We start from the raw sequence: 18,874 nt of genomic DNA, 5'->3' as shown, positions 1-18,874 counted from the left end.
AGCAGGTCTAACCAGCCACAGCCTCAGGAGCTCTCCTCTCACGCAGAGGTCTCTAATTTATGCACATCCATGTAACTGTATTTAAATGGACAGGCACGCCTGCATTTTTGTGACCACTCCTCATTACCGTCCCCAAATGGTGACAGCCTGTCACTGACTTTGTGATGGATTCCTCTGTGCGTCTGTATCCGCAGTGCAATCGCTGCGCATGCGAAGTGCGGCTTACACGCATGCGCAATTGCAAACCGTCGCTCGATCTGTAAATACAGTACCATATGTGAAATGTATATGGAATGATACGTGGAAAACCTAAAGCTTTTGTAAATTTTGCATTGATTCAGAAATGTTCGCTTGGCTGTAACAACAACTAGGAATTCACCTTCATAAATGGTAACACACAGCCATTGTTGAAGAGATTTGATTAAAAAGCATGCACAAAAAATGACTGCTCATGTACTTTCATTTTTTTCTTGCAATTTCCATGAATGCTGCTTTCACATCCTTGTTTCTCAAAGTGTAGATCAGTGGATTCAGCAGTGGGGTAACTATGCTGTAGAATAAAGAGGCCATTTTGTCTTGTTTATGTACATGAGCTGACCCTGGCCTCATATACATAAATATAATGGTGCCATAAAACAATGACACCACAGTAATGTGTGAAGCACAAGTGGAAAAGGCCTTTCTGCGTCCCACAGATGTGCTTATCTTTATTATGTTGGAGATGATGTAGCCATAGGTAATAAGGATAAGGAAAAATGGTCCCATGACCACTAATATAGCACAGAAGAAAATGACAGTCTTATTAAGAGAGACATCCGCACAGGCCAACTCCAGCACAGAAGGTACCTCACAGAAAAAGTGATTTATTACATTGGGACCACAAAAGGGCAACTGTAATGCCAAGACTGTGTGTATTACTGAGTTTATTATGCCACCAATCCAAGACCCAGCTGCCATTTTATTACACAAAATGGGATTCATAACAGTGGTGTAGTGTAAGGGGCGGCATATAGCCGCATACCGGTCATAGGCCATTGCTAACAAGAGATAGCACTCTGTCCCTCCTAAAGAGAGATGGATAAACATCTGGGAGGCACAGCCAGCAAAAGATATGCTTTTCTTCATTGACAAGAAATTTCTGAGCATAATGGGAAGAACACTTGATGTGTGCCAAACATCCAAAAAAGATAAGTTACTCACGAAAAAATACATTGGGGTGTGTAGCCGGATGCTTGCCCTGCTGATAATAATAATGATTACGTTACCGAAAACTGATATAACATAACATATGAAAAATATAAAAAATAAGACAATCTGCATATTCGGCTGGCTGGTCAGACCAAGAAGGATGAATTCCTCAACCCTGGTGTAGTTCCACGTAGTCATGCCAATAGCAGCAGTCTGGAGATAAAGTAGTACAGTGAAAATGTCATGATAATTAGGCTTATATACAAACAATTTAACTACATTGTCTAAGCTTAAAATATGTTAAAGTGTGTTATTTCACTATACTACTGTATAGGGATTGAACAGTGGAAAGGTCAATTTCTGTGCCTTGCCTTAACCAGAAGTGCGTTATCCGCCTACACAAAATGGAAGCTGTCTGCTTTTAGGTTTTCATCAGCATGCAGCCTATTTATTTACTGGAAACTAGTGATATTACTAAGGCCTCACAGCTCAGTGATGTAGCTGCCTCCATTGTGTGCAGATTCTCTGACATAATCCCAGTGCAAAATGCTCTGCTCCCAAATTTTCCACTTGATTTACTAATGTGGTAACTTGTGCGGAATTAATTGAGCAGGACAGTTATTTATTTATTTAAATAATGAATTCTGCTATAGTAAATGTAATATTTAAGAGCAGGACCACTTTGTATTTTCTGTGGGACACTGATTTTGCAATATTGACTCTGATTCTAATTAATTCATTGATGCAAAGAGAAATTGAAGGGAAAAAAAAGTTGCGTTAGCCATCGTATATTTGATACTTAAATAATACCAATAAAAAAATAAAACCAATATGGAAGCATAATGTATGCAATGTGAGTAAAAATAACAGTAACTTTATTTTGAATTAAATATTGCAAGGATAAAACTTATATTTTAATACTTTTACTTAATGTCTAGGCTGGGATTGTGGTCAGGCATTTTATCTATAAAGAAAGGAAGAAAAAAACTGTATATATTAAGTGATGCTTCTTGATAAACCAATTAAATACAGGCAAGATCTTGAAAAAGCTCCTGAATAGGAGCGAAACTAGTGGATAGGAGCCTCTCTGTATTACTGCTGCATTCACCTCACTGCTCACCAGCCTTGATCTCCTGTTTGCCCGGCTGTGGAATTGCCATCATTCTAACTTACAGTGGACTGGCTGCTCCTCCCTCCCTGTGGACAAGCACCAGTGAAGGGTATGGCTGTTGGCTGGGGTCCTTGCCACACACAGGAGGCACAAGCAGGCTTGCCATTCATACCAGCTGATATCTGCCTTCCACGGCTGCTCCGCCACTCCTGCAGCTAAAGCCCTGTAGGATCGAGCACAGTGCCGCACGCTATTTACTCACTACAACTGTTATATGAGCAGCCGTATATACAGGTACTATACTTTTCATTTGAATACAGCCCGGTATCAGAGTCTGTCCACTGGGGAATATCACAGAGGAGAATCATACTAACTAGTCCTATGAATTGCTGTGTTTTTATACTATTCAAGTGAAATTCTATTACTACTGATCCAGCATATTCATTGCTCTGTGGAGAATATCTAGAGATCGGACTGGTTATCTTCTGGTGAGCAGTGTTCACTATGAGTACATAAGCCATACACCTAATAGGACATATTGTATATACATGGGTTTGTGAAATTGTTTCTAACTTATTATCCATTATTGGCAGCAGTATTGAGAATGTACTACTAATATTAATAATCTTATATTGTATGTGTTTTTGAAATAAATGTTTTTATATATAATCAGAAGAAGCCTATATTTAATTGGTCTATCAAGCACCATCACTTAATATATATTTTTCTCACCATTGCAGCACAGTTTTTTTCTTCCTTTCTTTATAGTAAATACTATGTACTGCCATACTATGTACTATGTACTGTAAATACTATGGCTACTGGCATTAAAATTAGCAGCAGCACATGGTGATGTTTACATAATCTGTTGATTGATCATTGTACGCAGCTATATCACACTAAATAGAAGTATATAGCCAGTGCTTCTCTAGCGCCAGGTTTTAGCAGCTTAGGTTTTACCGGCAGCTGAAATCCATTTTTTTCGTCTTAGGCATTTTAGCTGTTATCAAAGGGCCTCACTGATCGCAATTGCGAAAATATGCTAATGACTAACCTGCCATCCAGTTCTTAGAGACGCCCACTGAAAGCATCTCATATCTGCCGCTCACACACAAAACCAGAAACTTCGGAAACATTGAATGCAGATGAGGCAGCTATCAGCCTTCTGAGTAAGACTAAGCTGCCACAGACACAGTGTGACTCCAGACACTAAGGAGGGCTCTCCTGCGTGTCTGGAGTCCATGGGAATTACATTCATGGGGTTACTAAGGTTACATTCATGGGGTTACTATAAAAATAGGTTTTTTAAAAAACACCCTCTTTGGGATTTGAACCCCGCACCTTCTGGACACTGGACTGGAGCTCCTGCTGGCTGCACCACAGGAGCTTCATTTGTTTCAATGTTAACTTTAGGTGTATTCTAAGTTGTCCTTTCATTCCTGAGATACGATTCCTTTAAAGTGATGCCATAAATATGAATTTGAATGTATTGTTATATTTTATATATATTTTGTTGTGTATTTGTTTTGTCAAGGGAATAATTTTCCTAGTATATATTTCTCTATTTCGCTTGTGTATTATATAACTTGATAGTACATTGAAGCTAAGAAATCACCTTATGCCTAAATAGCCAATTAAGTTGATAACAGGTGCACGGATAGTGCAAAACTAATGATTGGCTAGGTGGGAGTTTAACAGTCATATACGATTCCTTCTGAAGAAACCGCTGAGACCCAATAGCGGAGAAACGCGTTAAGAGAAAGGGAACCTCGCCCGCTGCAATCGCTTATATCCTAAGCATCCAGCAAATAATACCAATATTCCACCGGTGACTGATGCACACCCTCCCCACTGCAAATGACACGGTCTCCGAATATTGTGAGTTGCCCAGTGATTTCACAGAGCGGTAAGAACTTGGGACCTTTATTCCAGCTGGACTGGATTTAATTCCGCTTACAAAGGGCTCAGAAATACTCACCAGAGAGATTCCAATAAACGGGGAGGTGTCAGTGTTTTTTATTTCATCTGCTATGTGATAAGGATTTGCAACAATCCCGCAGGAGTAACTATTAAAGGCTGGATAAAGTTTAACTTACCATCTGGATTTAATTGCTGAAATCTTTTCATCAATGGAACTATCTTCGTCATATTTACTATTTGTGGGAGCTACAATTTTGCTATCTTGGATTGCATTAAGTCGGAGGAGAGAGTTAGATATATATATATATCTATATATTTACATATATATTATATATATTTTCCGCTGTGGATATGTACTAATCTGAATATATGTTGTGTGCTATTTGTAATATGATTGCAAATTGATCTATGTATTTTCTTGAGAGTGATACAGATTCACGTAAATAGGAGCAGCAAATTAACAAATATAACTGATTACGAGCGAACTGATAACTACCAAACATCTTTCTTTTTTATATTGAGATATTGTGCCTGAAAATTGTTGTGATTTTGGGGTTACTAAGGGGTCCATTCGCTATGTTAATTATCAGGGGCCAGGCAGCCCCAATAATTAAGGATCCAACTCACTTTGAGTTGCAGCAGTGGATACAAATTCACTTTGCTCCGGTGCAGAGAAAGCTACTGTGAGAATCAATTGTCTCCGTGATCCCCTTCATTGCTACTTTCGTAACAGTGAAAGTTAGCACTGCTGAGTCTGACTAGGCAGTGCTAGTGCGCCTGCTTGATCTGGGCTTCAGGCAGGTGCACAAAGCCCCGGTATCTGGCGGAAGGAGGCGGATAGCGGATGCTTCTTCGCAACCCGGGAAGTGGGGGTGTGGGAGCAAATTCTCCCACAGTCAAGCTCCAAAAATATTGTATCTTTGGAGCTTGATTCTGTTAGGTTAGGTATGGAGACAGCAGTACGGATCGGGGCTGAAAGGTAAGTAGGAGATATCAGTGATATCTCCTGCATTACCTGTTTAATGAATAGCCCCAATCCTTAATTTCTACTAAAGTAGATGAAAATTTAAATTTTCACCTACTTTTGTAGAAATTAGGAGTTGATGAATTTGATCCCTAAATAGAGTGGAAAGGGTTTGTGGGTGCAGCATAAAGGGAATAGTCGATCCCAGTTGTCCAGAACAGATGTATACTAATATAGGCATTATCTATCTAATAAAATATACACAATATAGCCGAGATTGCACAATTATTCATCTGGGAGATGTACTAAGCTCTGTAAAGTGATAAATTGGAGAGTGATAAAGTATCAGCCAATCAGCTCCTAACTGTCATGTTACAGGCTGTTTGAAAAACGACAGGAGCTGATTGGCTGGTAGTTTATCACTCTCCGATTTATCACTATCCAGAGCTTAGTACAGGTTGAGTCATATACAAAATGCTTGGGACCAGGGGTATCTTGGATATCAGAATATTCCGTATTTTGGAATATTTGCATAAAATAATGAAATATCTTGGGAATGGCACCCAAATCTAAACACAAAATGAATTTATGTTTTATATACACCTTATACACACTGAATGTTATTTTATACAATATATTTAATAATTTGTGCTTTAAACAAAGTTTGTGTACATTGAACCATCAGACAGCAAAGGTTTCACTTTCTCAGTCATGCTAAAAATATTCCATATTTTGGAATATTTGGATATGGGAGACTCAACCTGTACATCTAATTCTAGTATGGAACAAGTAGCTTCCTGTTCTGCTGCTGAAATACTTTAGGTGGGGCTTAATTACATAAATAAATCATGGTAATTAGATGATCATGTTGATGGACAGGGGTAGTACATGAATAAATGAGTGCGCCCTAGTCAGCTGGTGAGAGAGAATTAAGCAATAGGATATATAAATCATGCCTTATCTTAGCACATATCATAGAGGAGGCATTGCAGCCTTATTGTTCTATAATAAGAAATATTTTACTATTGTATATTGTAGCTTGCAATAACCTATTGCTATCCCAGTACAGTTCGCAAATAAATTCAAATGAACATAATTTAATGTAAGAAGGAATATATTACTTCCCATGGAGTAATTAGTAGTAATAAGAGTGTTGAAGATGAATGCTTCCTAAGGTTATAAGAGTAAGTATATTGCAAGAACCAAGTATATTATTATTCACACCATACTGTATTTAGGAAGACATGAGGCTAGGACCAAATCACTATTACAAATAATATTTTTTTGCACTTTTTATTAAAAGCATTGCAACGGTTGTTGAAGATAAATTGCCATTTTCAAAGAATAAAATCAAATAACATATGTATAAATTATGGAAACAGGATCCTTTTATAGATTTTATAAAATCACATTATTCGTTAAAATTCATACTATCGATGCATGTGGGTCATAATCGTTTTTCAGTTCTGTCTGACCAAAATGGCCAAACATGGATGATTACATTTCTGAGTGAGGTTAGTAGTTTATAGTACGTAATTTTACATTCTGTCACATAAATAGCAATAACATCTAATTAAGTCATTGTTTATGTTGGCACTTTAGACAAGTGGTAGCTCCAAACATTGAATGAATTACTATGCAACTTGTATCAACTTTAGTTCATAGAAGAAAGCACTGGTTTTATGCATTACATTTTGTAAAATGCACAGAATATACATAAATCTACAATTTACTGCAGTAAAATACACGATAACATGTGTGATTTACCTGGGATAATGTTTTCATATACCGTTGGTATATATTGTAGAAAAATAGATTTGTATAGAATTCCATTTCCTTTTTTCTCCCTGGGATGTCCGAGTTCTCATAAACTATCTTTTATGTTTGTATATATAGAAAACAACATTCTAACATCAACATTCTATTTCGTGCATTTAGTGGACTGGTGATACCATCTTTGTGTGATCTGCTCATGTTTCATTTTGCACAATGGGCTTGGCTGTTCTGTATGTTGGATATATATCCAGGTGGCAGTTTTGTAGGCTGATTACATTTACAGGTCATGTCTAGGTAAGCACAAAAGAAACTTTCATGCTCCCCGATGATGATTTCATGAGGGATTATGTCCCAATGTGCAAATAGAACAGTTTTACTTTTTAAATGTCCACAAAAACTTATTGAAAGTAGAGATGAGCAGAATTTATCAAACCGTTCTGTGAAATATTCTGCACTTGGCCACAAAATGTAACATATTTTGCTGGCGGAATTTGGCCATAAGTGTTCCCTGTCTTAATCCAACCACATCACACAGTAACATTGTCTACCATTCTCTCATTCATACTGTAGAATACAAATGATGCACAATGAGAATTTAGCAATACAGTTCAGAATGACATTCTATTGAGAGGCAAAGCAAAAATGGAACTTGTAGGGTGTGTCACTGGAACTTCACACCTCTGCCAAATCACCTATTCTTAAATTGTACAAAATGACCTTTTCAATTTAGAGTCTCTTTAAGGCTTCTCACTAGTGTACCTTATAATACACTATGGACCTAATTCAGAGGTGTAGGCTAACTGCATGCAATGCTGGTGTTCACATAGTTGTGCAATCACTGCACATGCATGAAATATAAAACCCCTATGCTGTATATGCATTACCCTTAGTGTATTATACACAAATGCGCTGTTGCATACAGGATCAGTGGTATCAGAACTGACGAAGGAAAACCATGGGCGTTCCTGGGTGATGGCTGGTGACTGGGACATGGCCTGAAGTAAACGTAAATAAAGTCAGTCATGTGGGCATTATGGAAGTGTCGCGGGCGTAACAGTGAAAAGCGTCTGCATTCTCAGATGCAGAGCCGCAGCCTCAGAGGCCATGTTCAGACAGAGACACTCTACTGTACCTGCCATAGGGCTAACGGAAGTGTAGATGGTGCACGTGATGATGCTCCGATTGTAGAGTGTTCCGAACCACTGATGATGTTGCGGCATGCACGGGCACTGAAAGTAGGCGTCTCCGGGCTGTTTGAGCCTAGTCATTTTTTGGGCAGGTTGACGACTGTTTTAAAGCAGTATTCAAAACCACTTGGTAATCCAGAGTTTCTATTCTATTCTTTTCATGATGTAAAACATCAGTGGTGCTTTGATATTCATTTCAATTCTATTAGAAATTGTGCTTTCTCTGCAGTTTTGCAGCTTTTTTTGGCTGTGGGAACTGACATTTTTATTGCCTACGGGATCACAGATGTCGGTTGTGACATGCCCCGAAAATGTTTGCGATATGCCTGGGTTTTTGCCGCTACTCTCCGTTACCTGAATGTCAATCACACTACAAGTAACAAGTCACTGCGAGTGACTACGGTAATGTACCATTGACTTAGACGCATGCGCAGTTTACCAATTATCACTCAATTGTGTAAAAATTGGCATTGCCTACATCTCTGAATCAGGCCGATAGTGTAGTAAATAAAACACCAAAGGGTGGCTAGAAAAATAAGTATTCTGGATACTTCTAACTAAATATACAGTTTATCTGAATACGGTTGCACTCAAAGATAATGAGAATATGGACTAATTCCACCACTTTTAATGATCTCCAAATCTGGAATAGAGCACCAAACAAAGTAAAAAAGATTTATGGTGTAGTATTTTTTTAAATTTCTATATGAAAAAAAGGATTAAAACACTTAGCGGTAAATTTACTAAAGTGAGAGTTTTTTAGAAGTGAGTTTTAAAAGTGATGTTGCCCATAGCAACCAATTAGATTATACTTAACATTTAACTAGCACCTTCTAGAAGATAATAACTAGAATCTGATTGGTTGCTATGGGCAACATTACTTTTAAAACTCACTTCTAAAAACTCTCACTTTAGTAAATTTACCCCTTACAGTGTAAAATCTTGATATAAAGTATAGCAACAAGTATAATTCACCCAAATCATATGGAAGAGACAGTCCAAAAGCTGCAGACTGCACACAAGTAAGTGGGAGCTCCCAATGACAGTTTTCCTTTCTAGGTGCAGCTGTTCAGAGAAGCAGACAAAGACATCCAATGCATTTCATTTGAAACAAACTTCCTCAGGGATGAAGTTCAAGTTTTCCTGGAGGTGCTTAAATTACATTCTAATTACGAGTGTATCCACTAAAAGGACTTCGTCACAGAGTATTGTATGGTCACCACATAATCTTCTCCAAAATGGCACCCAGGTTAATACATAGTGATTTAAGAGAAAATGTGCTGGCTATATAGTGTAAATTGTGTAATAATTAGACTCGTATACAGTATAAATATATATATATATATATATATATATTTATATTTGAGGGTGCTAGAAAGATGCAGAAATAAATACTATTTCTTTAACACACAATTGGTCAATTAGATCCTTAATGAGGTGGAAATGTCTTTCTTAACTTTCTTTAATATATTCTGGTTCCTGGGACCATTAGATGTGATTTCTTCTTGTATGGTTCAGAAGATTCCCCATCCTCATATGTGGGTTAACTGAAGCTTCCTGAAATTAAACTCTCTCACCAAAAAGCACCTGAAACATGGCTGAAGGCCCCTTGTTAGTAGAAACTGTTTGTTTATTCTTGATAAAAAGTTTTTTTTTTTCCAATAGATAACATTTTCTTACATCAGATAAAAATGGTTACCAATATCCAATGCCTTTGTGGGGTAGATGTTAATTCACACCATCACTCCTAAGGAAAGGGCTCTCTGGTGGCAGGAGGATTATGGCACAAAAATGAGACCCTACGCATTTCATCCCCAACATGGGACTCCTTCAGGGGTACAATCAAATTTCTTCACAAGTTCGTACAGAAAATAGTATTCCCAAAATATGTGTATCAGACTGCATAAATCTGTGGAACAATTATTTCAGAGACTAGTAATCCAACTGTGGCTTTAAATCCACACACATATGTGCACAGGGGATTCCTTCCAGTGATAGTGGTATCCAATTCTCCAAATCTGGAACAGAGCACATAACAAAGAAAAAAGACTTATGGTGTAGTATTTTTGTAATTTATATATGAAAAAAAAGGATTAAAAACACTATGGGGTCTATTTACTAAGCAGTGTTAAGAGACAGAGTGAAAAGTGATAAGAAAGTGATAAGGTGCCAGCTAATCAGCTCCCAACTGTCATCTCACAGGCTGTGTTTGAAAAATGACAGTTGGGAGCTGATTGGCTGGCACCTTATCACTTTCTTATCACTTTTCACTCTGTCTCCTAACACTGCTTAGTAAATAGACCCCTTACAGTGCACAATCTTGATATAATGCAGGGGTCAGTGAAGTCTTTTACCTTTTACCCCAAAATATATTTAGATACGCCGACGTTACCCCCTTGATTTGAAAGGAAGGAAATCATATAGTAGTGCCCCCATATAATGGCCCTGTAGTAGTGCCCCCATATGCCCCTGTAGTAGTGCCCCCATAATTATGCCACTGTAGTAGTACCCCATATAATGCCCCTGTAGTAGTGCCCCCATAGTTATGCCTCTGTAGTAGTGCCCCCATAGTTATGCCCCTGTAGTAGTGCCCCCATATAATGCACCTGTAGTAGTGCCACCATATAATGCCTCTGTAGTGCCGCTTGTACAAAAAAAATAAAAACACTTACCTTAATCCCCGCTCCTGCATCCGCCGCTGTCCTGTCCGCCCGGCTGCTCCTCGGAACTATGGGAGAGACATCATGACGTCTCTCCCATAGTGCACATGGAGAGAGCTGGAAGCTGGAGTTCAGAAGAGGACTCCAGCCTCCGGCTAACGCGGCGCTTCAGGGAAGGAGCCGGGCTCCCGCTGGTAATAACATCTCAGCGGGCGTCCGGCTTAGAGCCTCCCTGCAGCACAGCCGGGCATGCATATGAATCATTCTATATTATAGAATAATTCATATGCATACCCGGCTGTCCATCCATTACCCCCAGGAATTTCATTTTTAACCCATGTGGGGTAATTTACCCCTGTTCCGCGACCACTGATATAATGTATAGCAACAAGTATAATTCACCCAAATCCTATGGAAGAGACAGTCCAACTGCTGCAGACTGCACACAATTAAGTGGGAGCTCCCAATGGCAGTTTTCCTTTCTAGGTGCAGCTGTTCAGAGAAGTAGACAAGCACATCCAATGCATTTCATTTGAAACAAACTTCCTCAGGGATGAAGTTCATGTTCTCCTGGAGGTGCTTAAATTACATTCTAACTACCAGTGTAACCACTAAAAGGACTACATCATAAAGTATTATATGGTTACCATATAATCTTCTCCAAAATGGCCAGCAGGTTAATAATTAGTGTTTTAAGAGAAAATGTGCTGGCTATAAGTGTAAATTGTTTATTAAATAGATTAATATATATATTTATATATATATATATATATATATATAATTATTATCCTTTATTTATATGGCGCCACAAGTGTTCCGCAACGCCTTACATAGTACATAGAACTAATAGGTGAACAAGAAACAAGTAACTTACAGTACAATACAGTGCAGGACAAGGACACGATTTATATACATTGCTGCAATAGCGATTAAAGCACTCACAATAAGCAGCCGGGAGTTTGCAGTCATGTGTTAAGTGCCCTTATGGGGAGTAAAGAGTAGAAGAAAATGTAAAGAGGAGCACATGAGGGAAGAGGTCCCTGCTCGTGAGAGCATACATACTGTATATATATATATATATATATATATATACACACTGCATTGACGGCGACACTCATGTAAGAAAAAACAGCACGAAGCAGGAATTTCCTGCCTCGTGCTGTTTTTTATTACCTGAGAGCCGCCGTTAATGCAGTGTATACGATTATTCAACCTGTGATCCAGGATTCTATCACGAAGGCATCGGGGACAGCTTATGATCTATTTATGTGAGTGCCGCCCTCTTGGATATGTTATATATATATATATATGTATATATATATATATATGTATATATATATATATAATCAAAATAAAGAAAAAGAACATATTGAAAGAATCTCTAATTAGACTTGTTAATTTTTATTATCAATATTCTAGAATACAACAAAAAGACCATCAGGCAGTGAAGACCAAACTTTTAAAAAAGGTTTATGCCATATAATATATGCTCCCTGTGTTTGGCGCCAAAACTCTATATAAAGTGCTTGTTGTAATCAGAGGCGCAACTAGGGTCTTTGGCAAAAATGGTGCCCTCCCAAGTGAGTGCATGCGTCGAAGGCACGCGTGCCAAAATGGGTGTGGCCACATGCCACTGAGGGTTTAGCCAATTAAAAATGTGAGCATGTCAACATGACATGCCACTGTTTTTCGTCACTCTGGGAAAATTCCTTTCCATTCCATATGCACCTTAACTATATGGTGGATTCTCACAACCTCTAAAGAAATGTATCCTCCCTGGGCAAACTGCATCTTCAGTTGGTATTCACTATTCATGTAGGATATCATGGTCCAGAAGATGCCTGTTTGTGCAGCAATATTACCAAAATCATCATCACACAACAGTGGATCAACCAGACTCGTGCCCCCTGTGCCACGTCCTGCCCCCTGCATCTCTCAGCACACCATCATCTCCTCCCTGAGTTATCTCTCAGCACATCATGATCTCCCCCTTGCATCCCTCTGCCACACTATCACGTTGGCCTGTGTCTCTCACCATCCCCCTTTACTATGTGTGTCACAACTCTCGGACAGATTGTGGATGCAGCCCGTATTTAGGGAATTGGCTAGACCTATGCCTGAGGCGTGGAGTCTAATGTTCCGGCGGTATTCACCAGGGACCCTCGCAAGAAGGTATGGACTTAGGTACGTCTGACACACCGGTTGCAGCCCTCAGGTTAGGTTCCCCTATATAGGTGCTGGTGAGTACTGGATGTAGTGCAGAAGAATAACGTAATCGACAGGCTGGGTCAATACCAAACAGACGAGATGGTACCAGGGAGCAGATGTAAATGGGTCACAGGGAGTAGCCGAGGTCAGAACCAGATGTCAGGAGCAGTACAAGGGGTCAGATTAAATCGGAGTAACAAACAAGCCAAGGTCAAGATCACGATAACAGGTAAGTAGTGGAATGCTGGAGTATGGTATGGAGCTTATACTCTGTCACCTGTCTTGTGCCAGAGACTCCCTCTTATAGGGAGAAGTCCAAGTCTCGCGCCACACATGACTTCATGTTTGGCGCGCCTGTCCTTTTACATTTCTTGCAGGTCGGTGCGCGCGCTTCTAGGAGAGCCGCGGCCACCTGTACTTGAGAGGGGGACCCGGAGCTGACATCATTGCAGCGGGCGCCGGGGACTCTCCACCCGCTGCCCACTGCCGACGGAGGTTCCAGTGCTGCCGGACCCGGTAAGTAATAGCTGGTGTCCATGGCACTGTGACAATACCCCCCCTCTAGGGGTGGGCACCGAACACCCCACAAATGGTTTGCTAGGAAACTTCTGGTGGAACTTCTGAAGAAGTTGAGGAGCATGGATGTCTGAGGCCTTGACCCAGCAGCTTTCCTCAGGATCATACCCCTTCCAAACCACCAAAAACTGAACAGCTCCTCTACAAGCTTGCTGAACACACTTGCTCCTGACGAAGGTGTGAGTATTTCCACACGGAAACGCGTTGAGCCTGCTAACTATATTTTGCATGTGTAGTGCCTACACTCTTCTATATGCTATACTTACTCTGGGAGGACTTCATACCACTGTGGATATTTTAACAGGATCCGGACCAGTATATATTTTCTTCCTGAGACACCGCTGGAATATCCCTCTATAGGAGGACATTATTGCGAGGACATCTTGCTAACCAGGACTGGTAACGTCTCCTTTACTACTGGATCATATTCCGGAATCTACATACCATCGTTTACTACCAAACACCAGTGCCTCCCATATGAGTAAGATGCCAGAGTTAATTGATTGATATAGATATATACTTTTATGATATATCATTTGTGCAGTTACACCACTGCCCCTATGTAGGGAGCAGTTTATTAATACTGTGTTTTATACATGATGTAATAAATGTTTTTTAACCAAGCCAGATGCTAATATATTTGTTATAGATCAGTATTACCCAGGGTGATTTCTTGAACCCCACTTAGAATTGCACTTCCCACACTAGCACTGTTTATTTATTATATTTTTCCTCTACAAACCCTACAGTCCAGAATTTGTTTCACTTCATATTCCTCCTGATGGTCTACCGGAATCACAGGATTAGAACTGCGAGGAGTTGAGAAACGATTAAGTACCAAAGGCTTGAGAAGAGACACATGAAACACATTAGGTATTCTTAGAGTATTCCGAAGTTTCAAATGATATGCTACTGGATTGATAACTTGTAAAATCTGAAAAGGCCCAATTGTTGTGAATTCCGATGCCTACTCCATGTGACACCACAAGAACCCAGCTAGCGAGATCGTCCGCCAATAACAACCGCCCGTTGTTCCCTTAGAGCTAGGATACATTCACCTTGAAGAGGTTTTGCGTAAATTCCTTTTTACCATTTTCCAGATCCTAAAGAATCGATTCACTGTACCATGTATGGCTGGAAGTGATACTGATTGAATTCCTGGTAACTCCGGTAACACTGGATGCAAACTGTACTGAACGAAGAATGGAGAGTGTCCCAATGCCTCATGATATAGATTATTGTGGGCAAATTCAGCCCAAGGTAGCAGAGAGACCCAGTCATCTTGACCGGCAGAAACATACTGTATATACAAATTAATTTTTCCAATTCCTGGTCTACTCGCTTAGTTTGCCCATTACTCGGGGGATGATAGGCGAAGAAAAGCTCAAGTTAATGCCAAAGTACCTGCATAATGCACTCCAGAACTTGGAGGTAAACTGCACCTCTCGGTCGGAAACAATGTCCTTAGGAAACCCGTGTAACTTAAAGATTTCTCTTATAAACACTTCCGCCAATTTTTGTGTTGAAGGTAGACCTCTTAAAGAAAAAAAGTGAGCGGCTTTGTAGAATCTACCCACTACCACCAGAATTATGTTGAACCCTTGGCATGAACGCAGATCAGTCACAAAGTCCAAAGAAATGTGAGTCCAAGGACTATCAGGCACTGGTAGTGGCAACAGGGAACCTGATGGAGAGTGCTGTGGAACCTTGTGCTGTGCACAAATATGGCAAGCTGCCACGATGTCCTTTACATCCTGATGGAACGACGGCCACCAGTACCTCCTGAGGATCAGCTCCAAGGTTTTTTTGACTCCTGCATGCCCACTGAAATGTGATGAATGTGCCCTCTAAAGCAATTTAGACCGGAGTTCTAGTGTTATGAATGTTTTTCCCAGAGGAATCTTGACCCTATTGGTGACTGCAATGAAACAGGCAGGGTTTAGAATGGCTTGTCTTCCCTTACTTCTTCCATTTCAGCAGAACTAAATGCTCGAGACAGGGCGTCGGCTTTGATGTTCTTATTACCTGGCCGGTAAGTAATCACTAGATTAAATCGATCGAAGAATAAAGATCATCTGGACTGATGAAAATTTATACAGTGAGCTGTCCTGAGGTACGTCAAATTCTTATGTATAGACTGTTACCGGAAATTTAGCTCCTTCCAACAAGTATCACCATTCTTGTAGAACCAATTTAATGGCAAGTGGTTCTTTATCATCAACAGCATAGTTCCTCTCTGATGCAAAGAACTTTCGGGAAAAGAACCCACAGGCGCATCACTTATTGTCTTTATCTTTCTGCGACAGGACTGCCCCAACACCAACTGTGGAAGCGTCCACCTCCAAAAAAAAGGTTTGTCACAATTAGGTTGTCTCAGGATGGGTGCTGAAAGGAAGTGCTGTTTCATGAACGAAAGCTTCCTCTGCCTCAGTTGACCACACACAAGTGTCCTGACCCTTTCTGGTAAGAGTAGTGATGGGAGCAGCAATGAAAGAGTAGTTCCTAATGAACTGGCGGTAGAAGTTGCAAAAACCCAGGAAGCGTTGTATTGCTTTAAACCCAACTGGACGGGACCAATTCACAACAGCGGCATGCTTCTCTGGGTCCATTCGAAGGCAGGAACCCAAAATGATGCACCCCAGAAATGTTAGCTTGTTTTGCTCAAAAGAGCATTTCTCCAGTTTGCAGAAAAGCTGATTAACCCGGAGCCATGACAGTACCTCACATACATGTTGGCGATGACTTGCTATATCCTCAGAAAATATTAGGATATCGTCCAGGTATACCACTACATATTTATACAAGTCCCGGAAAATATGATTTATGTTCTTCTGGAAAACAGCTGGGGCATTGCTTAATCCGAAGGGCATGACTAAGTACTCTCGAGTATTAAAGGCCGTCTTCCACTCGTCCTCAGACCGGATTCTGATTAGGTTGTAGGCCCCACGGAGATCCAGCTTAGTGAAAATCTTTGCCCCTTTTATTTGGTCAAAAAGTTCAGAAATCAGTGGTAGGGGGTACCGGTCCTTAAAGGTGATTGCATTCAGGCCCCAGTAATCGATACATGGTCTCAAGTCTCCATATTTATTCTGAAGAAAGAACAGACCAGCTCTGGCAGGTGAGTTAGACTCCCTGATAAAGCCGCTCTCCAGATTTTCCTTAACGTATTCAGTTACAGCCTGGGACTCTGGAAGCGAAAGGGGAAAAATTCTTCCACGGGGCGGTACCTTCCCTGGTAGTAAGTCTATAGCACAAACCCATTCCCAGTGAGCAGGAAGCATCTCTGCGGCCTTTTTACTGAACACGTCTCTAAAGGATTGATATGGGACTGGAAGTTGGTCTTCTGGAGAGACGACTGAAATTTGAATGACACGGTGTGGAAGTTTAACAGATGATAAACAGGATCCACGGCATTAAGACCCCCACAACATAATTTGAGGTTCCTTCCAATCTAGAATAGGAACATGATTGTGGAGCCAAGGAAGACCTAGAATGATCGGACTCTCGGCTAACGGGAGAATATAGAATGTTATCAATTCTCGATGAAGAGCCTCTATTTGCATGGTAACTTCTGTCGTCCGTGAGTAAATGGTAGCCATGGGAAGTTTATTCCCATCCTCTCCAATAATGCAAAGGGGTTTTTGCAGCGGCATTCTCGCAATCCTTAACTCTTGGACCTTCTTAGCCATAATGAAATTGCCATCGGCACCTGAATCTAAGAAGGCCTTGATGACTTCAGAAGAATTTCCACGACCAGAGTTACATCGATGGAAAACTGGGAAGTAACACTGTTTTTTGGGGTGTATTGGAATGCACCTAACCTAACCACCCCTTGATCAGTTAGGCCTTCTCGTTTCCGGGACACTTTGGACAGCCAGAGAGAAGATGACCTGGTTCGCCACAGTACAAACAAAGTTTATTTTTAAACTTCCTATCCCTTTCTGTGGCAGGGAGGCGAGACTTCCCAATCTGCATGGATTCCTCTAGGGGCTCAATAGGTGCCGTGAAACAGGGAGCCAGCTTAAAGGTGAAGTGGCGAGACTGTTCCCTTTCACGTGCTCTCTCTGTGGCGAAGATCCACTTGGATACACAAGGAGACTAATTCATCCAAAGAAGTCGGCAATTCCCTAGATGCAAGGACATCTTTAATTTGATCCGACAGCCCCTGCATAAAGGTGGCAACCAGGGCTTCGTTGTTCCACCCCAACTCAGAAGCAAGGGTTCGGAACTGCACTGCATACTGTCCTGCAGATTGATTTCCCTGTTTCAGCTGTAAAATGGCTGACCCTGCGGAGGATACCCGTCCAGGCTTGTCAAAGACCTTCCGAAAAGCTTTCAGGAACTCGGCGCTGTTGTTGACTAGCGGATCATTCCTTTCCCACATTGGAGAGGCCCAAGCCAATGCTTGACCTGACACTAGCGAGATTATATAAGCCATTTTTGTCCTGTGAAGGGAAGCTTGCTGCCTGGACTTCGAACTGGATCAAACACTGGTTCAGGAATCCACAACAGCCTGTAGGATCCTCATCATACTTTGTTGGATTCGGAATCCATATTGATACGGTACCTCCGGCGGCTGGTGCAGTAGTGAATAGACGTGGTTGTACCGGAGGTACTTTAGCGACACCGACTTGCTGCATTAGTGTCTCCAAACACTGCATAATCTGAGCCTGGTCCTGTCCTTACTTCTTGACTCTAGCAAGTCAATTCTCGAGCAGATCTCGTGATGACGTATTACTAGCAGCATCCATGTTTTTGGCCAGAGTATTCTGTCACAACTATCGGACGGATTGTGGATGCGGCCCGTATTTAGGGAATTGGCTAGACCTATGCCTGAGGCATGGAGTCTAATGTGCCAGCGGCATTCACCAGGGACCCTCGCAAGAAGGTATGGACTTGGCTGCGTCCGACACACAGGTCACGGCCCTCAGGTTAGGTTTCCCTGTACAGGTGCTGGGGAGTACTGCATGTAGTGCAGAAGAATAACGTAGTCGACAGGCCGGGTCAATACCAAACAGACGAGACGGTACTAGGGAGCAGACGTAAATGGGTCACAGGGAGTAGCCGAGGTCAGAACCAGATATCAGGAGCTGTACAAGGGGTCAGACGAAATCGGAGTAACAAACAAGCCAAGGTCAAGATCAGGATAACAGGTAAGTACTGGAATGCTGGAGTATGGTGTTTGGTGCCGGAGACTCCCTCTTATAGGGAGAAGTCCAAATCTCGCGCCAAACATGACTTCACGTTTGGTGCGCCTGTCCCTTTAAATTTCTTGCAGGTCAGC

The 18,874-nt window shown here is 41.0% G+C and overlaps 1 protein-coding gene across 1 annotated transcript; it reads right to left on the bottom strand.

Annotated features, from left to right (window-relative positions):
- Positions 1-459: 459 nt before the first annotated feature.
- LOC148523649 (olfactory receptor 2C3-like) lies at positions 460-1,386 on the bottom strand. Its single transcript, XM_088472999.1, has one exon. It carries the CDS (start codon positions 1,384-1,386, stop codon positions 460-462), a length of 927 nt encoding a protein of 308 aa, XP_088329125.1.
- Positions 1,387-18,874: the final 17,488 nt, after the last annotated feature.

This window comes from Taudactylus pleione, unplaced genomic scaffold, assembly GCF_031769625.1.
Source record: "Taudactylus pleione unplaced genomic scaffold, aTauple2 ptg000129l, whole genome shotgun sequence".
Taxonomy (NCBI): domain Eukaryota; kingdom Metazoa; phylum Chordata; class Amphibia; order Anura; family Myobatrachidae; genus Taudactylus; species Taudactylus pleione.
The sequence above is the reverse complement of the archived record's forward strand: the minus strand, read 5'-3'. Positions and strand labels throughout refer to the sequence as shown.

Coding starts and splice junctions, on each gene's coding strand:
- LOC148523649 (XM_088472999.1), bottom strand. CDS start 1,386: ATGACTACGTGGAACTACACCAGGGTTGAGGAATTCATCCTTCTTGGT.